Below are 18,663 nucleotides of genomic sequence, written 5' to 3' on the forward strand. Positions count from 1 at the left end.
ATTATCATTTGAGAAATAGTTCATAAATTCAATTATATTTAATTTTAAAATTGAGTTTGATTGTAGTATAGAAAATTATTTCATGTTATCAGAGTAATTAGTTCTTTGATGTCTCTGTTATGAAACAATCGGACTTATACTCCACCCAATCAATATTAGAATAATTACAATTTATCGTTCATTAATATTTTACTCAAATTATGTTTTGAGTGAGTTGTTATTTTAACTTGCATATCAAACTCTTGTACCCTAGTGAACCTAGTTATTTTTATCTTTAAATTTTTTTTTTGGTGTGTTTTTGCCCTTGTATTTTGGGCATGACATCAACAAAGAGCAACAAAAAATAGTCAAAGACATTGTTATGAAGAAAATGAAAAATGATAAAACTCCAATTAACCTGTTCCTTATAGGAGGTGCTGGGACAGGGAAAACATTTATAGCAAAGGCCATATACCAAGCACTTTTGTGCATCTATAACAATATAGACAATGATCTCAATAAACTAAAAGGCCTCGTTACAACTTATACAGGAAAAACATCATACAACATTGGTGATGCAACAATACATTCAACATTACATATTCCTTTAAAAAAATCAGAATTCTTACCACTAAACAGTGACACACTTGACAAAATGTCAAAACATTACAGTCAACTAAGACTTATTTTGATTGATGAAATCTTCTTAGTAGGTTCATCCTTCCTACGTTTCATAGACAAACGACTATGAGAAATTATGTACACACCTACAACTTATTTTGGAAACCTGGACTCATTTTTTTGTGGCAACCTGTACCAAGCACAACCAGTACTAGACTCCAATGTATTTGAAAGTAAGCCTGCAGACAAAGACTTGTTGTCATATAAATTTTGGAAAGGCAACATTAAATGTTACACTTTACATGTTACCATGCGACAGAAAGATAAATTTTTTATTCAAATATCAAATAGGACCTGCAAAGCGAAACAAACTTTGGAAGATATAGAGTACCTTAACCACCACTGTCTTAGACCAATACCGATTGACCCAACACTCCCTTTTCTCTTTTATAGAAAAATTGATGTAGATGCCCATAACAGTAAAATGCTTACAATTATGGCCAAACAAATTATTGTTCTAAAGTCCATTGATGGCATACGACTCTTCTCCTATACAACTACTCTACCAACTGAAATACAACTAAAACGTAACATGCTCATGGAGTTACATTTAGGAAATTACAACACCAATGATGGCTTAGTAAATGATTCTAATGGTATTTTCAAAGAATAAACCAAACATGATACTTTTGACATTATCTGGGTTAAGTTTAATGATCCTAATGTGGGGCATCAACAACGAACGAAATATACAACATACTATAACCACTCAATTCAAAAAGATTGGATCCCTATTCTATGCATTTCAAGACTGATTCAAAAAATATCAACTAGCAAGTAAATAACTATTAGAAAACAATTCCCTATACAACTAGCATGTGCACACACAATTCATAGATCACAAGGCTTGACAATGAACACATTAGCTTTTGATCCTACAACAATACGACAACATGGAATTACATATACAACATTATCACAAACAAAAACAATCGAAAACTTGTTCCTTGTAAAACCTCCAAGCCCTAAACATTTTTGAATGAAAAACAAAATAAATATAGAAATGGAGTGCTTACAATCAAATGAATTTTGTCACCTTGACATTGATCCTACATGTCCACAATCAACTCCATATTTTCTCTTGTGCACATTAAATACACACAGTTTAAATGCCCATGAACTTGATTTACTAAATGACTTTGAAATCATGTCATCTGATGTACTATGCTTACAAGAAGCACACATTTCCCTCCCCCAAAATCATAGTTTATATGGATTGTTCACTACTCATTGCAACAATGCAATACATGATGTCATGACAATGGTATGAAATCTAATCACAACAATAAGAAAAACAAATTACACATCCCAATATATAGAAGCAATAACATTGACCATTTCAAAGTTAAACAATACATTAAACATTTCAAACATCTATGCAAGGCCAAATTCTCCCATAATAGATATTAAAAAAGCATTGGACAATATTACAAATGCAATATATCAAAATATAAACACTTACATTGTTGGAGATTTCAACATTGACATGACATCTACTAGCAAAAGCACAAAAGCCTTAACAACACATATGCAACATCTTCACCTAAACTTTCTTCTCAACCACGCACATGCCATGAATAAACCACTCGTCGATTACATTTGGTCAACTATAACATCCAATATATGCTCCATCCATAGAACATAGGCATATTGGTCAGACCATTTTCCAATAGTACTGCAATTGCATTTAACACCCTAGGCTAGTTACTTCAACAATGGCATCTACTTTACCTAATTAGCAAACACCCAAAAAAAGATTCCCTCATTCTCCTCTTGCTCACAACATTATACTTGAAACAAAGCTAATATTGCACCAAAAAGTTGACTTCTTAAAAAGTTTGATAACTAGCCTCTTCAAAAATTACAAGAACAATGGATGCAAATAAAAGAATAGGAAAGTCTACAGAAACAAGGCAAGAACAATCTATAAAAAGGTATTCTCTATTCCTCATTACATATATCATTTCTTTTTCCACTTTTGCATGCATAATAGACTAATACAACAACCTTTTTAGGACAAAAGTTAAAAGTAGTGCTCACATCTCCATTGAAGAGCTCAACTCATGCAAGCTAGGAAACACATTTGAAGGAGATGTTTTGGTTGTGTACAAAGCCACTCTTGACAAGGTGAATAGAACCCATGAAGTGCTACGTGCAGATCTAACAGACCAAAAAGCAGAAATGACAATAACGTTAGCTGTCAACACATATTTAGTACAACAATTTGAAGACAAAATAGTACCAAGCATGGGTGTTTTTATAGAAGATTTTGACATTGCACCAAAATTAGAGTATGACAAAGGTGATTGTGACTATATACTTGTACTGGAAGATTCAAGTACAGTGGAAAAAATCAATAGCATATGCATTCAATACAACTTCATTCCAAACAACACAATTCGAACTCTCCTAAACAACACTAGCAATTATCCTATTGGAACTGTTGGTGCATTGGTGGTTGGCACACTGGAACAAGGGAATATCAATTTATTAGAAATAAAGGATGGCCAATCAGATGAAGATTACGCACATGTAACATGGAATAACAAAAAAAAATACAAATACAATTAATATAGTCAATAGGACATAAAACTAAATATTTTTCATTCAAGACTTACATATGTCTCTTTCATTGTTGTCTATGTAGCTAGAGATCCATCCCAATTTTCTTCACCATTACATCGAAACCAAAGATCAACTTGCTCAAAATGAGATGCCAACATTACTATTCAAGAACATTGTTACAAGAACTAACAAAAAGCAAACACTCCGTACAGGCTAGTCAACATTCATCTGCAAGCTCAATGATAAAATTACCCTGAGAATGTTACATGAAATAATGCAAAAAACTACCAAGGTAATATATGTGCACTTTTCAAACATAAAAATCTCATAGATTTTGCTACAATTGCTACTTACAGAGTGTATTGTGCAACATGTAAATGGTGTATTGAAAGTTGCAAATCCATTCTCTGTTCCATTTAGCGCCTTTTTTCCAAACTGTCAACATAGATTTGAAGGACACAAACTTCCTGACAATGAAACAGCTCACTATACCAAGTGTAATCAGAACATCATTTATGTCAACAAGTTACATTTAAAAACAATGCTTATTACAAAAAAAAAATAGCAAATCTACTGCTCCATTGATGACTCAATGATTGACAAATTAATCCCAACAATCCATAGCCTCAAGTATGAAGATTACATGCAGAACAAATCCAAGGTTGTCTTCACACTTAGACAACTGTCCATTGAAGGCCATTTTACACTTACTCAATCAAATGCAATTGTCCATGTTAGTCTAATGTAGACCACTCAGTCAGGTGAAAAGGTATGTCGAACAATCGAATGAAACAAGCATTTCAAAATAGAACTACTTCAATAATAGTGAATATCTTACTCAAAGTTTCCTAACACTAATATCTCAGTCAAAGTTTTCTAACACTAATTATATGGCAATTCTGCAGGCTAAAGAAGAATAGCTGAACTCAAGCACATATCACAACAATTGAGTCTTCTAAATAGTGACATGAAAGCAGTAAACAAAATTTAAAAAGTTGTACATGAGTTACTAGCACAATCAAACTTCTCTACCAATAGCTCATCTTAGATATCAAACTAAAGTTAAATAAATCTTAATATCAATCATCCTTACATTGTGCCAAATGTAAATATATAAACACTAAGATACATAATAATTTTTTTTTTGTCTATTGTGCTATAGAAACTTGTACTTCTTATCTACCTTTTATATCAATCTGTATTTATTATATATACAAATGTCTGCTTATTGACAGTGTTGCCCTTATTTTTTATGCAAAACTATCATTTCTTGCCAAATATGCAATCTAAAATTTGTTATTTTATTCTATAATATGTTCGCTCTGTATCATTCCCATTGGCATTATCAATATGTTCGCTCTGAGGACAAAAAAAAGAATTTTTTAAATGGTGCGCATAACTGTACAGTAACAAATATATCATGTTTTTTGATGTTAAGGTAAACATGTATAATTCTAAAAAGTAATTTAGTTTGCTTATGAAAAGTTGCTTGTTGCCTACACTAATTTAGATGTTTGACATTGTGAAGCCTTTAGATATTATAATGGTTCATACTACCAAGTTGCTAATGAATGCAAATTTTTAGACAATCTATCTTAAGTTTCATATAAGAGAAAGGAAGATGTCTGATAAATTAATTCAGTTGAATTGTTATAATTCGCTATTTTGAATTCTTGGATTAGAAAAACTTCCATACCAAGTCAAATTTATAGTGTTCAATGATGAAATTAATATTCATTGATAAAGTAGTTTGATTATAATGCTAAATTAATCTTGATAGATGAAATCATTACAATTGCAATTACTACTAGAGTAAATTAAAGATGATTATTGTTGTTTCTAGGTTTGTCTCTTTGAATGTGCAATGACCCTCTTATCAATTTGGTAATGGAACTGATTTATCACTATTACTATTCTTTTCAGTTGTTATATCTGTTGTTTTCTATTTCTTTAAACTTAGATCCCTTTAGTAGAGAGCAGATTTCCACAATCCATAGAATGCTTAGAGTTTTTTCTTGAATTGATTGTCTTGTTATTTTTGCATCAACATTTCAGATCACACTATATGATCCATCATCAGGATGAAGAAAGAGAACATGACTGCGAACTTGTTCTACTCTATTCCCTTGTGACGTTCCTAGTAATTGTACGAGTTGCTAATTGTTGGTTGTTGATGGTATTCTTCATTCCTGACTGTGTTATATCCCATTGATTGGACACTTACCACATAACATGTTATTTTCCTACTTCCCTCCTTATTCCCACTATGTTGAATGCTATTAGTACTTATATTTGGAATGAGGAGTCTTTCCATAAAAGTCACATCCCATAATAATGTTTAATCATAGCTCTTAATAACAATGCATCATACCTTGTAGTTTTAGTACCAACTTAGAAATCATCATCATTTTTCCAAATTAAGATATTGACTATGGTTGCGATTTTCTTATAGACAATTATATCTTAATGATGATCAACTATGATTGGATTATTTTCAATTATCAAGTCCATACCAGGGATGCAAAAATAAATAATATTGACTAGATTTGAACATTCAATAGTCTTGAAAGGTACTGATCGTTCTTGACAAGCGACATAGGCTAGATGAGCTTATGCTTTTAGAATCTGGTATTGTTGCTAGGTAGCCAATAGTTTTGAACTCACAAATGATGTGTCTAGATAGAGAACATTACTCTAAAAATGATTTATGAACTACCGAATCCCATTTGCTATTTTCAGAAATTTTCTGGCCACCATTGAGATTTCTGGCAATCTAAATGAGAACAGACAACATAAATCCAAATACAAAGAACCATCCCAAAGTTTCGTGCATATTTGTATGAAAGTCAAAGAGGAATTATACTCACTAGGAAAAAATGAAACAGCTTAGGTAACCCAAAAAATACATGCCCTAATAATAATAATAATAACAAGCGAGTATAAATCATTAGCAAATAAAATGTTAAATACAATGTAAGAATTTATGAATACAACCAACATAAATGCATATAATGATAAACTTACCATTACACAATAAGCTATCATGATTAAAAGTCTTCTCGTCAATAAGCCCTTGGAATTATTGTAGTTTGAATCTCCAAATTTAGTTTTTAACTAATATTATCTCACATGATTTTTCTTTGTATGCTAAAAAACTCCTTCGCTTTATAATAAAAATGCAATTAGATTAGTAGAAGCTTGTCTTTAAAAAATCATTAAATATTTCAAGCAAACTAATATTAAAGTAATTTAAAATAACAATAAATAAGTTTAGGGTTTAATATTTCTAAATATAAAAGTTACTAAATGCTTCTCAGATTTTCAAAAGTGAAGAACCATAAGAAACTTATGTAAATGATTAATTTAAATTTACTTTTCAGAAATTTATTAATATTTATTAACTAATTAAATTACCTTTAATAATAAATCATTAAATTAAACAAAAAACCAAGTACATTCAAACTATCAAATTATGAAATCAAATTCACATTTTAAAGTTCATCTATTATTTTAGAATATCATTTTTGTTCTATACGCTTAAACATACCTACCACAAATGGCCAGGAACTTAGTTGCTTTGCAACCTTGTTATTATATGGATCCTAATTGATCATCAAACTTGAAGATTAAATTTATCCCACTTTTATCATTATAGTTTCCCTCAAAATGATTGAATGGTGTTATGGAGGCAACATCCCTATTATTTATGATCATTGGAGGATCCTAAATCAATGGCCTAAATCTTATTTTAGGCCAAACATTTAAAAATATACCAAGTTTAAAGAAATTTCCAAAAGTAAAGGCACATGTTCTCAATCAAATCTATTTTGGGCCACAGTGAGAAAGGATAAGAAGTTTCATGAAAATTCTCTAGAATAGAGACACATGTCAAATCTACATACTTAATGTGTAACCTAACTTCAATTTTTACCAAATATTGGCTACTATGACATCCATTAAGATAAGAATAGGAAATTGTAGGCGAATATATATAATTTACCATGTGGAAAAAATAGATTGCACTGGCGAAGTCATCACTAAAATACAAATACTTCTATATTATTATCGGCGATTGGGCTGAGCACGAGACCAAATTTTTGTAAAGTGCAGGTGACATGGCCATCCCAAAAGTACCAAAAAAAAGCCAAATTTGGGGTCCCAGATTAGCCATTTGGTGAATATTAGCCACTAAAGTTATCCTTGGTAACTATTCCCATTATGATTTTTTCCTTTTGGATTTTTACATAAATTTGGTGTCCTCTTGTGTGAGCATTGCTATTGACATTGTTTTAATGATATTATGAATGTAATGGTTTAAGTTAAAAATAAATAAATATTGATCCACTCCCTCTCAATATTTATTTGTCTAGCAATTACATATCACACACCTTAATCTTATTTCACCTATTTTTAATAAAGTGAATCTACCAATCAAAATGAAAAAAAACTTACCATGATTATGAAATTATTCTTTAGTGTGATATATTTAAAAAGAAGAAGAGTGCATCTGAATTTAAAATAATTTAAAACTTCAATACAGATATTTAATTATTTAATATATACATGGAAGTAATGAACAATTAAAAATTAAAAGCATCTTTATTTATTTATTTATTTATTATTATTATTATTTTTTGATCAGTAAACGGCCGAAGCCTTTTAATATATTTTATTATAAAATAAAATTTACATGTCCTCCATTCAAATGAGCACTGGTAGGAAAGAACGGGGAAGAAAACCTCCAGTTTTGCCTAGGACAGATGTCCTAAAATACAAAAATTCAAAGGGGTATACCCCTGATTCCATATCCAACTGCTTAATGGATATTGCAATCGAGATTTACAATGGATTTTACAAATTACATAGTGACTTAATGGGTCTTCTCAAGGAAATTCTAGGACCTAAAATACAAAAATTCCAAGGGGCATACCCCTGACACGATATCCATCTGCTTAAAGGGCGTTACATTCAAAATTTTACAATAATTTTTACATATTACAAATGATTTGATCAAAATTCTTGAGAAGAATCTGGCTAAAAGTCTTTAATCTTTGACTTGAAAAACAAAACGTACAAACTAGCCAGAGCACTAAAGAAGCAAAGGATTGTTAGACTGATTAGCTTCAATACTAGGAACTATAAATATTAATAAGGATAAAAAATTAACCTTAAGAGTTAAATCACAACCTGAATCTCTGAAAATCAGATTTTAATCCATTAGGACAAATTATAACTAAAACAGGATAACAACTTAGCCGAGGATAATACTAAATCTGGATCTATGATGCTGATAATCTAATCCCAAAAGTGTTAATAAAAGAATACTATTTTGAGATTGGCAATTTAAGAGACCTACTAAAGATAAATAAAAACTACTAAATAGAAAGTTTCCATTACGAGAAGCGTACCATCCTAAAAATACTCTACAGAGTTTGAGAATAGGACAAAGCCATAGAGCAATCATGTATTTGTCTAAGAATTAAACTAAACCCGCATATACTTTGAATTTCAAATTAAAGATAATCCAATGATCTAACCAAACTTCTACTAAATAATACTAACCTTAAGACATACAAACTGAAATAATATCAGAAAGAACCCAATACTATAGGTGTCTTAACAACAACTCCAGGTCCCGGCAGGCCAGAAAAAAAATAGAGATAAAGAACCAAAACCTATAATATGAAGCTTCTTCAACTGATTATCACCTACGCCCAAGGTTAGCAATCTAGATATATCCTAAAAAAACTGAACGCCAATCAAACCATATACAAGCTATATTGCAGATATAGATATTAAAAGCATCTTTATTAGTAGTGTAAGCTTGACTAATAATTATCACATTTTTATCTCTTTTGAAAGAATTTCTCAATTTACTTTTATTTAAAAAGCCAACAAAAATAATTGTTGTTAGTATGAGTTTGACTAACAACTACTACTTTCATATCTTATTAGGAAAAAAAATCTTATAAATTGCTCCATGATACTTCTATAATAACTTTTTATTAAAGAATATTTTAAAAATAAAATAAAATATTTCTTTAAATAAATAAAAAATAATGATTTTTTTGTTTATTACAATTCTATGTGTTAATCATTAGAATAAGATTTTAAACATGATGATGTATTTATCTATGTCAAATAACTAAATAACAAATATAATTCAAATACTTCGACATATATTTCAACATGGTTGAAATGAATAGATATAAAATATATATTAATAATTATAACATACATATTTGCTTAAGACAATAATAATATAATAATATGAAAATAAAGTTGATGAACTAATACCCACATTACTCTTTTAAGAAACTACCTCCTACTATTCTATTCAACATCAGATCGTATCATATTATACAATAATCTGAATCAAAGTGAATCCATCCAAACAATCACAGACATAAAACGCACTACATATACTTAAAACACTATTTTTTTTTGCGTGATATACTTCACTCGAAACATTTAATAATTTTTTTATATCATCTGAGGATACCCACGTATGCCCATTGTTTAAAAATTCAGAGTGTCACATACCCATTTCTATAAAAATTCAGAGCATTACATACCCACATGCTTCATAAACAAAAAACGGCCAAAACATTCTACGGGGGATGCAACTGCCTAGTAAGTAGAGGCGTGGGGGGCATGGAGGAAGAATTGCTTAGCAATAACAGATAGGTAGGGGCGTTCAGTGGGAGATAGGTAGGCCCCTAGGGAAGGTGACAAGATTGAAGAAATATCTTTTCTCCTTTGCCGTACAAAATCCATGGTTTAATTACTCTGCAGCACTTATTCTAATCTTCCTTTCTGTTTTGCTGATGGAAATGTATGTCCAGTGTCAAAACGAACCAATCGAGTATTTCTCTTCTTTTGCCCCTGGTTAAAAACAAAAAGATGTCAAGGCTGAACAAATGAGTTAGGACACCTGTAAGCTTTTTCCTAATAAAAATAGCAATAGTTGGGAGTGTTGTTGCTCATAATTTACCAAATTCCATGTTGCTCCAGTCCAAAGTAGTAGATCCGAGAAAAGAAGTTGTGGTATGATTGAGCCTGTGTGGTGGTAAAACATAGAAGTAGCAATGGGGGACAAGGCGGGCTCTCTGGAGGCCATCAACAAAGAAGCTTTAGATTTGGTAAGCATGGATTTAGATTTGGCGAGCTCTTTGGGCTTCTTTTGGTTACACCGAGTTTCTGTAAATGCAGGAAAACATTCCTATCGAGGAAGTATTCGAGAATCTAAGATGCAGCAAGGAGGGTTTGAGCACCGAAGCTGCTCAGGAGAGGCTTGTTATATTTGGTTACAACAAGCTAGAAGAGAAAAAGGTATTTAAAGTTGTTGAATCCAAACATTCTCCTGTATTGTATTCTGGGACTGAAGCTTTCTCTGGGTGATCTGGCGTTGTGCTCAGATTGAATTTAGTATATTTTTTTTGAGGTTTGATTGAAGGACTTCTTGGGGCTATCTGGGTTTTTACAGGATGTTTTCATTGTAATGGGTGGGTTTTCCTGAAGTTGTTTGGGTTTACGGGGAATCTTCTTATATATATTTTTTGAGTGACTAACTTAACTGGCTGGTGGATTTGTATGATTAAACATCTATTGTATTTGTATGGATACACAGGAAAGCAAATTCCTAAAGTTCTTGGGGTTTATGTGGAACCCTTTATCATGGGTCATGGAAGCAGCGGCCATCATGGCTATTGCCTTGGCAAATGGAGGAGTAAGTGACTGTCCTTCCACTCTGCTCTTTCTATTTCTAGCTAAAAGTAGATGGCTCTGTCATTTCAATTTGAAAACAGTATATTCATTTCAAAGTAAAGATAGTTGTTGCTGTGTGCGGTTATGTAATTGATTCGGTACTTCTTGGTTTAAGCATTTAGTCTCCTTGTGTTTTCTAAGTTCCTTAAACGCAATCATCGCTGTGCATAGTTATGATATTGTTTTGGTGCTTTTTAGGGCAAGAGATCTTGTGATAGTTTTTACATTTGGTGTTTTGTGGTCTCTTGTGTCTTGTGTCTTTGTTTTATGAGATCTGCTATTTGAACTAGCATTATATCTTTGTAAACCTAGTTAGCACACACATCATCTTTTGGATTTTGTTGTAAATAAATATCTAGTTAATTTGTACAGCACGCATCATGTATTTCTTAAATGCTTTTATCAGTCAATAATAAATATATTTGTCATAAATTTAAACAGTGAACTTTTTGCTGGTAGTTTTACAAGGGTGTTTGTTTTGAGACATGCTTTTTCTAGAGTCTTAGGGATGAATGTTACGAACAAATCATGTACTTGCTTGGGTATTAAATTCTGCTCTTCAATCAACTAAACTTACTTTTTAAAGGAGTGAATACTCTCAAGTCTCTTTTGTAAGTTTATTTTGTAACCATTTTGCTTTATTGTTAAGCATCTGTACCTGCCACATACATGTAAAGGAGCTGACTATTTATAACATTACTATCAACACGCTTTTTTATTTCTATGCCTCCTGTATCCAGCATCAATGAGACTTTTAAGTTTCTTTACTTTGGTTTAGGATCCTGATTGCATGTTTTTGCAGGGCAAGCCTCCTGACTGGCAGGATTTTGTAGGTATAATAACATTGCTTGTTATTAATTCCACAATAAGTTTCATTGAAGAAAACAATGCTGGCAATGCTGCTGCGGCACTGATGGCTCGGTTGGCTCCGAAGGCCAAAGTATGTTCATACTCCTTTGCTGAGATGAGAAGTCCTGATATTGTCTGTTTGTACCATTGATTCTTCAGTCAAGCATGCAGATGAATTGTTTTTATATGATTGTTTTAGTTTTATAGTTGCATGTGCATCTGTCTCAGTTATCTGCTTTATCATGCAATTATTGCACCTTGTATTTAACAGGTCCTCAGAGATGGACAGTGGCGTGAAGAGGATGCAGCCATACTTGTTCCTGGTGATATAATCAGCATTAAACTTGGAGACATTGTTCCTGCAGATGCTCGTCTTCTGGAGGGAGACCCATTAAAAATTGACCAGGTTTGGTGCAAATGCCCTCTTTTCTTTTTTCACCAAATGCATATGCGGGAAGATTTATAGGTTATCTGATTTGAAATCTGAGAAACCCATCCATCTTGGCACCAGTACACATTTTATGGTGTATTCTATGGTTTGTGGGAATAAAAATGAAACTGCTTGGTATTGTTTGTCAAGTCATTTTGACTTTTTTCAGACTGAACATTTTTGCAGTCTGCTCTTACTGGCGAGTCTTTGCCCGTAACAAAGGGTCCCGGTGATGGGGTTTACTCTGGATCCACTTGCAAGCAAGGTGAAATTGAAGCTGTTGTTATTGCCACAGGAGTTCATACCTTTTTTGGAAAAGCAGCCCATCTCGTGGACTCTACAAACCAAGTTGGTCATTTCCAAAAGGTTTGTATTAGAGCAGATATAATTTTATTAATTTGTTAGCGTATGCCTCTGTTTTCAGTCATTTGCACATAATTTATGCCCCAGTTCTGTTGCAAAAGTAGCAGTTTGTAACTTGATTATTGTTCTAAGAATTTTAGGGTCATAGTGGATGGTTGTGTTGGCAAATGTGAAAACTATGTTTCCCATGTATGCCTATGTTTGCTGTCATTTTTTCATTCCTTTTGCTTTTGTAACTGTAACAGTTTGTGACTTGATTATTGTTGTCGGATTTGAAGGTCATGGTTGATGATTTACATGGTAAACTATCTGACCTATCTTTCTCATGTTAATGCAATTATTTTACATGACACGGGTTACAGGTTCTGACAGCAATTGGAAATTTTTGCATTTGCTCGATTGCCATTGGCATGATAATTGAGATTATTGTCATGTACCCTATTCAAGATCGCAAATATCGCCCTGGAATTGACAATCTTCTGGTCCTCCTAATTGGTGGGATTCCAATAGCAATGCCCACAGTTCTTTCTGTGACAATGGCTATTGGATCTCATCGGCTAGCTCAACAGGTTAGTTAAAATAGTGATGCTTGGGGCTAATCATGTGCTGTGCTTTCTTGGAAAGATGGCTGTGGAAATTATCATCAGTTTTGAGTTTGAATGTAGTTCTCTCTGACAATTCTTTCTTGGATAAAGGATTCTAAGAAAGAATGCACAATTTCATTTTGAAAACTCAACTTTGATCAAGTATATTCTGATCCAGGGTGCAATTACAAAACGGATGACAGCTATTGAAGAAATGGCTGGAATGGATGTGCTCTGCAGTGACAAGACTGGAACATTAACTCTGAACAAGCTTACTGTGGATAAAAACCTAATTGAGGTAAATTTAAGCTTTTAGTTGCTATTTCTATAGTTGTATCCATTATTTCCCTAACAAGTTTATATTATTAATTCTTTTCACATGTAGGTGTTTGCCAAAGGGGTTGACAAGGATACAGTTGTCTTGATGGCTGCAAGAGCATCGAGAACAGAAAACCAAGATGCCATTGATGCTGCGATTGTTGGAATGCTTGCTGACCCCAAGGAGGTAAAAGGATTAATTTTATGCTGCTATATGCTTGTTGATTATTTCATTATTCTGATTCCTGCAGTTCTGTATATTGATATGTTGCAACACAAGGCTCGGGCAGGCATTCAAGAAGTTCATTTCCTTCCCTTTAATCCCACTGACAAGAGGACTGCTCTTACTTATATTGATGCTGATGGGAAAATGCATCGTGTCAGTAAAGGTGCACCAGAGCAGGTGTGGTTTTACATTTCAGATTTTCAGATGATGTTGACATATCAACAAGACAAGAACTCATATCTACTCCTCAATAAATGTGTTATGGTTTGGTAACTTTTCCAGATTCTTAACCTTGCACGTAACAAGTCAGAAATTGAGCGCCGTGTTCATACAGTTATTGACAAGTTTGCTGAACGTGGGCTTCGATCTCTTGCAGTTGCCTATCAGGTTAGTAACATGTTCCTTAATTTATGTTCTTTTTGCTTGATTCAGTGCTCTGAATTACTCCATAATGAAGTCTCTATGTGGATTATCGGATCTATTTACAGGAGGTTCCAGAGGGCAAGAAGGATAGTCCTGGAGGGCCCTGGCAGTTTGTTGGACTGATGCCTCTTTTTGATCCACCACGTCATGATAGTGCCGAAACTATTCGGAGGGCCCTTAATCTTGGTGTGAATGTGAAAATGATTACAGGTATGGTGAAGCTACAGTGGTATTTGTTTTTTTTGCTGCCTTTTGCTCATCTTATCAAGAAGGTTATGGTTTACATCCATGCTATGTTGTGCGAGCAGCAACCAATAGTTTTTAACTGTTTGCAAATGTATACCAGGTGATCAATTGGCTATTGGTAAAGAGACAGGCCGGCGGTTGGGTATGGGTACAAACATGTATCCATCATCATCATTGCTGGGGCAGGATAAGGATGAAGCAATTGCAGCTTTACCAGTTGATGATTTAATAGAAAAGGCTGATGGCTTTGCTGGTGTTTTCCCAGGTGAGCAGAATCTTACATTCTTTCAAGTTTCCATGGGAAGGCATGTCATTTTCCTATTTTTCTTTCTTAGATGGGCGTGAACATTTGAAATGCTTTACACTTTCATTAAGCTCATTATAAGAGGCTTGATGTACTGGCTTGTTATTATGGATGCAGAGCATAAGTATGAGATTGTGAAGCGATTGCAGGCCAGAAAACATATATGTGGAATGACTGGTGATGGTGTTAATGATGCACCTGCATTGAAAAAGGCAGATATAGGAATTGCTGTTGCAGATGCAACTGATGCAGCAAGAAGTGCTTCTGACATAGTTCTTACAGAGCCAGGTCTCAGCGTTATCATCAGTGCAGTGTTGACAAGTCGTGCAATCTTTCAGAGAATGAAAAATTATACTGTAAGCACCTGCAAATCATTGTGCATGCATGAAAGCCATAGGATATGGTTTGATCTCAAATTCTTAATAAAATTTCATGGAATATTTTATGCCAATTTATCTAATATTTGAGATTATGTTTTGATGCAGATATATGCAGTGTCAATCACAATACGTATTGTGGTAAGCAATCGGACTATTTAGAAAATCGATGACATCGGTCAGAATTTTAAATGCTGGAGTGTTTTCTTTTCACTTAACTGCTAGGAGGATAAGACTGCAAAACTAGTATGCCTTAAATTTTGTGATATTTTCCTGTGTGTCTGCATGTAACATTGGGTGTATATAAATATGCATATGCTTTTCCATTACTTTATTGGATATAAAAATACATAATGTCTTTGGCAACTTGATTTGTTTCTGAGCAGTTTTCCCCCCTTGTTAATGTCACCTGTTTAAACTGTTGGTTGATATGTCAACTACTTGTTGGTCTTTGCTAACCAAAGTACAAAAACAAAAATCTGAAAGGAATTCAACAATCAAATGTAAGAGTCTGCTTTTTCATATACAGGAATATTCTTTATTTAACTCCTAGCTTTTTGTGTTTAAATTTTCATGTTTCAGTGGCACAAAATGGAACAGTATGTTAGGTGAACCTGTCTCCTTATTAGGTGAGGAAGTTCTCTCTGTATAACCAAAACAAAAGTGGTAGAACCTGATGACACAACCTCTAGCTTTCTACAATACGTAAAACTTAAATCATGGAATTTTGATTATGCACTGGAAGGAACTTATAGAAATTACTTTTTGTTCTTAGGTAAGGTCATAAGGGGATTCAGCACTTCTGCTCAAAATGAGAGATTTCTACTTGTTTTTATTTAAAGCAAACAGCCTATAGCAGCTAAAGAATGCTCATATTTCACGGTTAAAAGTAGAGATCAAAAGCTGTGACAACAACACAAGGATTGAATTTGTTTGAAGAAATGAAACACAATTTGGTAAAATTTAACAAGGAATTGTGTACAAAGCCGCAATCACCAACTTTATAGAAACATGCAATAAAAAGTGTGCAAATTCCTTGAAGTTATATCTATTTGAGCACATATCCACAAGATCTCTCATGCGAAAGAAACTTGGCATTCTAAATTCTTGGATTGAAGAAGTCTTCTACAGCCTAAGCGATACAACATTTGAGAAACAATTTTAGCAGCAAGCACAAAATTCCATTGAGAATTTAACCAAAATTAACAAAGATACGTAAGCTGAGAATAATTTGCTTGCACACAAAGCAAACTCAATCTACAGTCTTTTCCACAAAATCTAAATAAAAGAAAAAAAACCAACTTTTTGTTCTTGCGACTTGCTGTTATTTCCCTATTTCTATTATGTCTTTGTGTTATTAAGGGGACTACCCTTCATCAAGTGGTATTAGAGCAGGAGTTGTGTGTGGATAGATCGTGAACTGTGAGGAAGTTGGCATTAGGACAGTGGTTGTGGGTTTGAGCAATAAACGCGAAAATATCTCCATGAAGGAACCATGGCAGAAGAGTTGGAGGTGTGACAGAACAAGGTTTTAGAGCGCCATCTAGAGGAAAGTGTAATCATTGAAAGAGGAGATTTGTAGAGGAATGAATATTGTGGCAAGAGATGAAAGTGAGAATGAATTCAAAGAAGGGAATTTTGAACAAGGAGCAAAAGCGGCTAAGAATCCTAAGGAGGATAGGTTTTTTAGATCCATTTCCAAGATTTAGAAACGACCCAAGATTGAAGTCCGCACATTTTTGAGAAACCGTAACCCAGAGGAAATGATTGATTGGATAAATCATTTAGAAGAATATTTTGAGTATGAAGAAATCAAAGATCTCGAGAGGATCAAATTTGCGAAGACCCAACTTAAAGGGCATGCAAAAAATTTGTAGTAGGAGATTTAGTTGGAGCAAAATAGAAGAGGAAAAGATAAAATCATAAGATGTGATTGAATGGTGGAGAAATTGAAAAGAGAGTTCATTCTCGTTGATCATGAGCTCGATTTGTTGAAGAAAATGCAAGTGTTAAAGCAAGTTGGAAGGTCTAGTCAAGAGTAAACAAAAGAGTTCTATCGAGTCCTCATCAGAACATGCCATGCAGAAGTTGACAAGGAGAAAGTTGTCCGTTACGGGTTGAGGCCAAGTATTTAGGAGGAGTTGAGTCTGGTTAGAATGACCAATATTGAAGAGGCATACTAGTTTTCCTTAAGATGGAAGAAAAATTGAACAAGAAGATTGAAATTAGGCAAGTTGGAAGAGGCCGTGGTGGAAGATCCAACAGACGGTCCTATGGAGGCTGAAATGAGGATCATAAATGAAATGATGAGGCAAGCAACAATTAGAATCAAGGGGAGATAATTTCAATCATTTACATGATCAAAATAATTGGGTTCAGAGAGGAAGAGGAAGAGGACAAGTAACAGGAAGAGGAGGTTTTTGTGGAACTTATTTCCATTGTGGTGAAGAAGGGCATCAAGCCTATGAATGTCCCTGATGCCAAGGAAGGATAGATAGGAGAGCTAAAAGCTAGGCAAGAGTTTCACATGCAGAAGAAGAAGCCCAGTTTGAGCACGAAGATGATGCTGAGAGGGGTGAAATCCTCATTGTTAGGAAAACCTTGATAAATGAAGAGAATGAGTTGGGTCAAAGGAAGAGTTTGTTTCGTACTAAGGTGCGAGTATGCGGATAAGTGTTGTGATGTCATTATGGATAGTGGAGGCACTAACAATTTGGAGTGAGAGGAGATGGTCACAATTAAAGTGGAAGAGAGAGAGAGAGAGAGAGAGAGAGAGAGTCACCCACTTCCATACCAAATTGCATTGGTACAGGAAGACCATAAGGTAATGGTCAATGAACGGTGCTTGGTGAAGTTCAAAATTGGTTGCTATCATAATGAGGCACCATATGACATCATACCCATGGATGCATGTCATCTGTTATCGGGAAGGCTATGAAGTTTGACAAGCGTGCTATACACGATGGCCGTGTAAATACCTATTCCCTAACAAAGGATAGAGTGAGACATAAGCTGAAGCCATTGAAGGAAATAGAAGAAAAGGTATGTAGTAATGCCGAAATTTGTTTAGTTTACGGAAGAAAGTTTCTGGAAGGTATGAGGTATAAGCGTATGTGTTTTTCTTTAATTCCAAAATCTGGTAAAGAGGAAGTAAAAGGTGCATCTACAGAAGTTGCGGATTTGTTGGATGAGTTTAAAGACATTATATAAGATGATGTGCTAGATAGATTATTACCTGTGAGAAATATTAGTCATTAGATGGATTTGATTTTAGGAGCCAGTTTTCCAAATAAGGTAGCCCACAAAATGATTCCAACAAAAAGTGAAGAATTGAATAGACAAGTACAAGAGTTGTTGTAGAAGGGGTTGATTTGGTGAGAGTTTGAGTCCATGTGTTCTAGCATTATTACCACCAAAGAAAAATGGAGAATGGAGGATGTGTATAGATTCTCAAGCCATCAACAAGATAACTATCTTGCTAAGGATGGATGATATTATGGACTGTTTAAGTGGATTTGTGTATTTCACCAAGATAGATTTGAAGAGAAGAT

At 33.7% G+C, this 18,663-nt stretch overlaps 1 protein-coding gene across 1 annotated transcript in view; it reads left to right on the plus strand.

Moving 5' to 3' along the window:
* The first annotated feature begins 10,206 nt into the window (after positions 1 to 10,206).
* Positions 10,207 to 18,663, plus strand: part of LOC149540068 (ATPase 11, plasma membrane-type) — a 46,399-nt gene continuing 37,942 nt past the window's right edge. The window contains exons 1-15 of the mRNA XM_089801259.1: positions 10,207 to 10,367; positions 10,438 to 10,557; positions 10,856 to 10,954; positions 11,795 to 11,932; positions 12,113 to 12,247; positions 12,458 to 12,637; positions 12,997 to 13,203; positions 13,397 to 13,516; positions 13,604 to 13,723; positions 13,817 to 13,939; positions 14,045 to 14,149; positions 14,251 to 14,395; positions 14,532 to 14,696; positions 14,853 to 15,091; positions 15,221 to 15,253. Coding sequence (XP_089657385.1) covers positions 10,314 to 10,367; positions 10,438 to 10,557; positions 10,856 to 10,954; positions 11,795 to 11,932; positions 12,113 to 12,247; positions 12,458 to 12,637; positions 12,997 to 13,203; positions 13,397 to 13,516; positions 13,604 to 13,723; positions 13,817 to 13,939; positions 14,045 to 14,149; positions 14,251 to 14,395; positions 14,532 to 14,696; positions 14,853 to 15,091; positions 15,221 to 15,253 — 1,983 coding nt within the window. The 5' untranslated portion in view covers positions 10,207 to 10,313. The remainder of the gene's footprint in view (positions 10,368 to 10,437; positions 10,558 to 10,855; positions 10,955 to 11,794; positions 11,933 to 12,112; positions 12,248 to 12,457; positions 12,638 to 12,996; positions 13,204 to 13,396; positions 13,517 to 13,603; positions 13,724 to 13,816; positions 13,940 to 14,044; positions 14,150 to 14,250; positions 14,396 to 14,531; positions 14,697 to 14,852; positions 15,092 to 15,220; positions 15,254 to 18,663) is intronic.

The sequence above is a fragment of the Cupressus sempervirens genome, chromosome 9 (assembly GCF_028749045.1).
Source record: "Cupressus sempervirens isolate cs-2001-9-10 chromosome 9, ASM2874904v1, whole genome shotgun sequence".
Classification (NCBI taxonomy): domain Eukaryota; kingdom Viridiplantae; phylum Streptophyta; class Pinopsida; order Cupressales; family Cupressaceae; genus Cupressus; species Cupressus sempervirens.